Below are 8,689 nucleotides of genomic sequence, written 5' to 3' on the forward strand. Positions count from 1 at the left end.
TATATAGATACATACATACATATATATATATATATATATATATATATATATATATATATATATATATATATATATATATATATATATATATATAAATATATAAATATATAAATATATAAATATATAAATATATAAATATATAAATATAAATATAAATACATATATATATATATATATATATATATATATATATATATATATATATATATATATATATATATATATATATATATATATATATATATATAATTTTAAAGCTTAAAAAATAATCATAACCAAACAACTTTAACTTTATTTTAAAAGCTCTTATTTTTAACTTTACCTTTAAAGTAACTTTTAAAACATAAAAAAGCTGGGCCAAACGAAGTCTAGTAATTTTGACTTACAAAAGCAATAAAGTATATAGAAATTTCATGTAAAAAATTTTGAATAGGAGCTTTAGCCATATGAGGATATTTCAGAAAAGTCTAACGATCTGAGAATGTGCACTTTTGGATCAAACTTTTGTTACCTTAACATGGAAAACACCACTCTCAATTACACTATCACCAATCACCATATTACATTTCAACTTAGCTATCATACATTCACTTTCATGGATTTCATTCCTCCGGTGTTTGAAAACTTTAAGAATAATATAGCAGTCTTTTTTATTCCTAAAGAAATAAATTTAATTTAATTTTGTATAAGAATGATAATTAATGATTTAATGATTTTAAACAATGTCAAGAATACTCACAGCTCCCAGTTTCACCTGTCATTTTATATATCATAAGAACTCTAGACAACGAAACACTTACTCAAGCCAAAATCTCCAACTGAAAAATGGTCAGCACTAGAGATGATTAAAAGAACATTCTTGAAAATTTGGAATAAAACATTTAAAATTAATTCAGAGAGTATAAAATTCTAATGTTTGTTTTTTAACATAAAAAATATTTTCAATCTTGATATAAAAGTAAACTTGCTTCAATTTATTATAACTAAGACCATGATCTACTATCTAACCACTACTACCATTCTACCAAAAATGTCCTTCACTCTTTTAAAATTTATAAAGCAAAAAGGATTGTTTTGTCTTTTCATAATGAAGTCAATATTTCAACATTCAAATAAATGTCCAAGTGACATGTGGATTGACCATTGAATTTTCTTTTGTTTCACATTTTCTTCACATGTTTTCTCTCCATATTTTCACTTTTTTTTTAATTTCTCCCCTTAATTTTCTTTTTTCTTTTTTATTTTTTTAAACATAAATAAATTAATAAATTGAATCTTTCTTAATGAAACGAAAAGGAACGCGTAAAAATTCACTAACAGAAAACATAATTATTTTATGATTATTAAAAAATTGTTGATAATTTTTAAAAAAAAATATTTTCAAATTTCTACTTTACTGACGAGTCACTATCAACAAAATACATTTTTCATTTTAGCAAACAATTTATTTGAGACACAAAATTTTTATTTTCAAATGTCAACATTTTTTATTTTTTTCATGGGACATTATCAGCAAAATATTTATTTTATTTTAATTAACAATTGTCTTTATTTGAGACACAAAATTCTTATTTTCAAATGTCAAAACTTTTATTTTTCTCACGGGGCATTATAAGCAAAATATATATTTTATTTTAATTAACAACTGTCTTTATTTGAGACACAAAATTCTTATTTTCAAATGTCAATTTTTCTATTTTTACTACGGGGCACTATCGACACGATACCTATTTTATTTTTATTAACAATTTTATATAAATACACAAATGAATGACAATTCTATATATATATATATTCATTGCTACATAAGATCATTATTTAGCTTTGGTATGATTTTTACAATATCTATCTCAAAATACGATTACATTTTGCTCATTATAACTTTGCACTTGTCTTTAATGTTATTGGACACAACAAATTTGATCCAACCAACAAAATATATATAAACGTTAATTTGCACTTGATAGAGTGACACTAGACATAGTTAGTTAGATCTAGACAAAAAAAAATTGATTCTTTCAATGATGAAATATTTTAAATATTAATATGTATTGCAATTTTTTCATTGTAATATTATTGAAAAACCGATTAATTCTTACTCTAAAGATAATTTATTATTTAATAGGTGTTGAGTTATCACTCATTTGCACATGTCTTTAATGTTGAAAATGTGAATGAAATATTTTATGAAGTGCTATGGGACACAACCAATTAAATTCTAAGCAGCAAAACATACATAAACCTAATTCTTAAATTACAGTATAATTTCACACTACTAAATAATATTTACCAGTGCGGACGCACGAGTATATTACTAGTATACTAGTAAAAGGCGTGTGATCCATATTAAGAGAGTATATTTGTTTTGCAGGAAGGTAACAAGCTTACCTTGGCTTTAGGTCTCTATTTTTTTTAATCAAGATTTTATTAAAAGAACCAAAAGTTCTAACAACACGATTACAAAAGACGGGGCATAAAACAAAAATCTCGAGGTAAATTACACACCAAATACACCCTATGAAAAATACAACAAAAGAGCATTGTTAAAATCATAGAAATTATAGTTGGTGCGAGTAATTTTTTCGATGAAATGCCACCTCCGAATGAGCTCCTTAATACTCCAAATGATATCGGAAACACTCCAAGGATCATTTCGGAAAATAATACCATTCCTAACCTTCCAAATTGACCAACAAATTGCCAACCAAAAAATCTCTTCCCTACCGGACTTCACCTTATTGAATTTGAAAAAATTATGCCAACCTATATAACTACTCCAAATATCCACAAAGTTGTAATCGACGAAACCAATCCACGAAGCCAAGTCTTTCCAAACCAAAGAGAAAACACAACAAATAAATAAAATGTGAGACATAGAAGAAGGTCCCTTGTGGGCAATCTATCTCTAACAAACATCTCCACCCGAAAGCCTTGATCTTTTGAGGCACCACAACTTTCCAAATAAGAGTGATAAATCTAGCAAACTTATTTTCCGGCCCTCTAGGAATGTGAAAAAAATTAAAAAGATCATAACAACTACGTACCGTAAACGTGTTGTACGGCTCCACTGTCCAAAGCACACCGTCACTCACCTCTGGATTCAGCCGCACCGCCCCAAAGAAATTCCGCAGCTGCTGCACCATGGAGGCCACGGCTGTACTGCTCAGAATTGGTATGCCAAAGTCCCCACTCCCATCCTCCAAAGCTCCACCCACCCATTCCCGCCACCACTACAAATTTCAAATTCGAGATAACATACGCCTCCGGAAATAACTCCCTTAAACACTTTGCATGCCAAAAAGAAATATTAAAACCGTTGTCAATGACAAACCTACATTTATCAACAAAAAATCTACATAGTATGATTTTTCCAAAGAAAAAATATCTGTCCATCATAAAGATTTTGAAACACTCTGGCCCTTGATACCATCACTCAAAATGACTTGAAGATTGATATCACTATATCTCGCTTTCAATACCTTATACCATAAAGCATCCAAACCTTTTAAAAATCCTCCAACGCCATTTGTTCAAAAGCGCCAAATTGAAATCATTAATCCTTCGAATACCGAGACCACCTTTCTCGATAGATATACAAATAGTCTTCCAACTAACCCAATGCACTTTCCTCTCCGCCCCTACACCTCCCCAAAGAAAATTGTTTTCCAACTTCGTAATCTCCTTTTGAACTTTCTTAGGATCCTTAAAAAAAGATAGCCAAAAAATAGATAGACTACAAAGAACAGATTTGAGAAGAGTCAACCTTTCACCAAAAGATAAAAACCGATTTTTCCAATCCGAAAGCCTCGACTTTACTTTATTCAAAATGAAATTCCAAGATGATATCCTTCTAGGATTAATACCGATCGGGATACCAAGGAAAGTAAACCGATTTTCCTCCCTACTGCAAGACAAGAAAGTAGAAGCAAACTCCATGAAGTTGTCACCAACGTTCACCCCAATAAGCTTACTTTTGTGGTAGTTAATACCAAGACCCGAAACAATTTCAAAACCTCTAAGAATAGCCTTGATAACCCAAACTTGCTTCTAACTCCCCTTACCAATCATAAGAGTACCATCCGCAAATTGTAATAAATCCACACTACAAGCTCTCCTTATGTTGAACCCCACATACTCTCCTAACTCCATCGCCTTCCTAACCATCCCCTTCAATCCCTCCGCAACAATAACAAAAATAAACAGCGATAAAGGATCCCCTTGCCTCAACCCTTTTTCCACCACAAATTCCCTTGTAGGACTTCCATTAACTAACACCGACATCTTACTCGCAAAAATTAAAGCCTCCATCTACTTCAACCAAGTGTCACCAAAGCCCATTTTTCTCAACATAAATCTAAAAAAATCCCAACACACATTATCATAGGCCTTCTTAAAAGCAACCTTAAAAAGAAGACAACTATTCCCATCCTTCCTCGCCATATCTATCACCTCATTTGGAACCAAAACCCCATCGACTAACCGTCTTCCTGGAACAAACGCGCTTTGGAAATCGGACACCACCGAATTTAAAACTTTCTTCAATCTCGACACCAAGAGTTTAGAGATAGCTTTATATATGCAACCCACAAGGCAAATAGGCCTATAATCATTAAGCCCCAAAGGATTGGAATTTTTTGGAATAAGAGTAAGAAAAGATGAAATTATAGCTGATCGGTAAAATAGCAAGTGTACTATTTTGTCTTTGTAGTAATAAAGGGAAAATTCCTCGAATGTCGAATCTCAAGGACTGCTTAACGAATAAGAGTTTTATCAATATTTCAATCAAACAAAAGTTCAAAGAGGTTTTGGTTGGTTTATAGTGGGATTGCAATTAAAGTAAAATAAAGTGTTGAAACGATGAACAAAGATGAGTAGATTGCTAGGTTTCGGTGAATGATTCGTCATGCAACCAATTTTCTCTCCCGATGCAACAACATAATTTCCATAGTTAATTATCGGTTCTTTAGGGTGTGTTTGGTTCGAGGTAAAGCGAGGGGAGGGGAGGGGAGGGGAGGGGAGGGAATATTTAAATTGAAATGTGTTTGGTTCAATTTTTAGGAGGGGAGAGGAGGGGAGGGGAGGTGAGCAAAATCCCTCCAAATGACACTTTTTGCGTTCCCCCGAATCGGAGGGATTCGGAGGGGAGGGGAGGGAATCTGAGTTTTAATATTAATTAAATTAATATATTTACTAAAACACCCTCAATTTTATTTTCTTATTTTAAAAATGTTATTTTCTTTCATGTTTCTACTTTTCTTTTTATGATTTTTTCTTTATTGCTTCCATCAACTTATTATAATTATTCCTCACCTTCAAATTATTTTTATTTTTTTATTTAATAAAAATTATAACTATTATAATTTTTTGTTTTTTATTTTAATTTATTTTATGTATTCAAAAGTTGTTATCAACGCATAGTTTATTTTGTGTTGAGAGTGATAATACGAATCAAGTGTACTTAATTTTTTTAATATTATGCGATAAGTTATGACTTTTTAAACACTTAGTTATACAAATATTATTTCCAAGAAAATATTCATGAAATTTTTACAATTGAATATCATATCACTTATATAAAATTACAAGGATAAAATTGTAAATTATTATTAAAATCCCTCCCCTCCCCTCATGAACCAAACATATTTTTAAACGAAATCCCTTCCCTCCCCTCCCCTCCCCTCGTTTGAACCAAACATATATATAATTACAAAAATCCCTCCCCTCCCCTCCCCTTCCCTTCCCTCCATTAAAATCCCTCCCCTCCCCTCCCCCTCATTTGAACCAAACAGACCCTTAGAGTCTCTAATCCTAAAGCCTTAGTGAAGAGATCTTTGACCTCACAACCTAACTACTACATATGTCTATAGATAATTATGGTTATGATTAAGCATTCCAATAACAAGAATTTTCGGTTACAATAAGATATCCCTAGTCCTAGGTGATATGAATTATTATATGTTCTTAACCGTGTCCACAAATAATTTGCCGTCCAGCTAAATTATCCATTCATATTCAGAATCCATTTTTCTGACGGATAAAGCATTACTAACAAATAAAGAACAAATAAACAAATATGAAAATTAAAATAGTTATTGCATCAATTGAACAAATTCATCACAAGCCGAATCAAGGTCACCCCCTAGCAATGGGGGTTTAGCTACTCATAACAATAACGAAAATCCTAGTGTTAATTTAGACATTACAGATAATTGAAAGAAATCCAATCGTCAATGGCAAAGGCTCATAGAAATCTTCAATCCTTGCATCCAATTTGAGATCTCCAGCTGCTACAGTGTATTTTTGCCTCCAAAAATCGTCCAACCCTTGCCCCAACGCCTTCTGGTTCTTTGATTTCCGAGTTTCTGAGCTGTTTGGACAAGAAAGCCCAAAATATTGCGTGTGGACGCGTGTGGACATGCGTGTGGGACAAGGAGACGCGTCCAGGGACGCTTGTGAGCAGAAGCTGATCTTTCTTTGTGATTTCCTCCCTCAGACACGCGTGTGGGGCCGCGTTTAGGCTTGAGAGACGCGTCTGGGCACGTGTGTGACTAGAGGATTGCATATTGGCTTTGCTGGACGCGTCTAGGCACGCATGTGACTAGAGGGTCATTATTCTTCCTGTTTGACTGACTGAGCACGCGTTTGGCCAGTCTATGCGCTTTTCTTCAGTTTTTCACCTTTTCGCACTGATTTCTCCCACTTCATTCATCCGAGTCTGCAAACACTATAACACATAACCAAAGCATAATATGCGGAATAAAGAAATAAAATATTAGACAAAATACTTCAAATGCAATTAAAATAAATGTGAATATACGTGTGAAAACCACTGATCAATAGCCTTTGATAAATGAGCCTCTCGATGAAAGCACGAAAAACAATTGATAAAATCAACCTTCATGAATTCCCAATAATTCTTGATAAACAAAAAAATACCCACCGGGCCCCGGGCTCTTAGATCCCTCACAATTCCAAATTGCTTCCTTAATCTATATCTCCGAGAATGGGGCTTCAAGGCTATCTTTCTCAAACCGATTTAAGCAAGAGAATGAAATACCCTCCAATGTCGGTCTCCTAACTTCCACCCTAGAAAATTTAATCTCAAAATGGTTTTTGACCTCCTCCTTCACCTCCACCACCGAGTCTACCACTCCCCTCCCCGTAACAATCGAGCCGATATGATTAGGGGTCCTCCTATCTTTCATGACCCAATGGAAAAACTTACTATTAGAATCCCCATCATTCAACCATTTTAATTTATACTTTTGAATCAACATGTTCTCTTTAATCTTAAGATTCAACCAAAAATCGCTACAAGCCCTTCTTTTTCTACCAACCTCATCGTCCCCCAAAACATCCCCCCCCCCCGTCATCATCATCCACCACTTCATCTCCTTTGTTCATAACACGCACCCCTTCATCCACCACCAAATCGTACTTCCCAAAAATATTAAATTCCACCACTTTAGTCTCTCTCTTTAAGAAGTCTCAATTTTTCTTTAAGCACATAATCGCCTCTCCCTTTCACCACTAACTCTTTCCATTCTTTCTCCACAAACGGAGAAAAATCCCTATTCGAGAACCATTCTGCGTTAGCCTTAAAAGGTTTAGGACCCCAATCCTCTTTATCACAAATCAACCAAATCGGACAATGATCCGATATATCCCAATTCCCCACCATTTGACCCAGGATCCCCCACTTGTTCACAATGTTGTCCGCCACTAAGAATCTATCAATTCTACTTCTAGCCTTACCATCACCTCCAAACCAAGTAAACTTCTTACCTTTGCTCGGAATATCCACCAAATTACTCAAGCTTATAAACTCCGAAAAATCCCTCCATTCACTACTCCTATTCAAACCCAAGCTACCCTTCCCCTCCCTACTATTCTTTACAGCATTAAAATCTCCGGCAATCACCCACTCACCATTAGAGAAAATAGATTTTAAATGAAGTAACTTCCCTCATAGCTCTCGTTTCTCGATAATAGAACAAGGCGAATAAACATTAACAATATAATAAACTTCCTCCTTCCATATTGCTTTTAACCCCAAATAACCCACTCCTCCGAAACTACTTGAAACCTGAATTGTATATGTATTCCACAAAGAGATTAAACCTCCTGAAGCACCAACAGACAGCAAAAAAGAAAAATCCACAGACTTACTCCTCCAAAAACTACTAGCAGTACCAACAGAAATAGAATTGAATTTGGTTTCTTGTATAAGGAAAATATCAGCATTGCCTTTAACAATAATATGATTGATCCTCCTTCTCTTCACGCTACTTCCTCCTTCTCTAATATTAAGAGAGCCTATTATCATTGAGTCAGTTAATTTTTCTCCCGCCTACCCGACTTTCTTTTCTTATCTGCTCTTTCCATTTCATTAATTTTAAAAGCACAATCCTTGTTAGATTCTCCCGGTTTCACCTTTAATTCAGAATTAATCTTCCATAATTTCTTCCCTATGTTGGATTACAAATGACCAAGATTTCTACTATTGCTCCTGACGATATTTGACTCTTCCGAATGCGTAACATGATTCCTTCGAATTCCCCTCTCCAGGTAAAAAACTACCAAACTCTGAAACTGGAAAAGAAGAAATTGTGTCCGAAGCTGCCGACGTCGCCCCTTGCTTCATGATACTCACATTACATTTATTTTTCTTGCTGGACTTAGGCCTCCC

General features: G+C 33.7%; 1 protein-coding gene across 1 annotated transcript; it reads right to left on the reverse strand.

The window, feature by feature from the left end:
• Positions 1 to 7,465: 7,465 nt before the first annotated feature.
• On the reverse strand, positions 7,466 to 8,326 carry LOC131660131 (uncharacterized). Its single transcript, XM_058929288.1, has 2 exons — positions 8,009 to 8,326; positions 7,466 to 7,924 (listed from the first exon to the last, which is right to left on the reverse strand). Exons 1-2 carry the CDS (start codon positions 8,324 to 8,326, stop codon positions 7,466 to 7,468), a joined length of 777 nt encoding a protein of 258 aa, XP_058785271.1.
• Between the last annotated feature and the right edge of the window lie 363 nt (positions 8,327 to 8,689).

The sequence above is a fragment of the Vicia villosa genome, linkage group LG1 (assembly GCF_029867415.1).
Source record: "Vicia villosa cultivar HV-30 ecotype Madison, WI linkage group LG1, Vvil1.0, whole genome shotgun sequence".
Classification (NCBI taxonomy): domain Eukaryota; kingdom Viridiplantae; phylum Streptophyta; class Magnoliopsida; order Fabales; family Fabaceae; genus Vicia; species Vicia villosa.

Bases quoted from the DNA above. Each gene is read 5' to 3' on its own strand.
- LOC131660131 (XM_058929288.1), bottom strand. From the start codon at position 8,326: ATGATAATAGGCTCTCTTAATATTAGAGAAGGAGGAAGTAGCGTGAAG. The intron at 7,925-8,008 runs GTTTATTCGCCT...TCTAATGGTGAG, and splicing joins AAGTTTATTATATTGTTAAT to TGGGTGATTGCCGGAGATTT.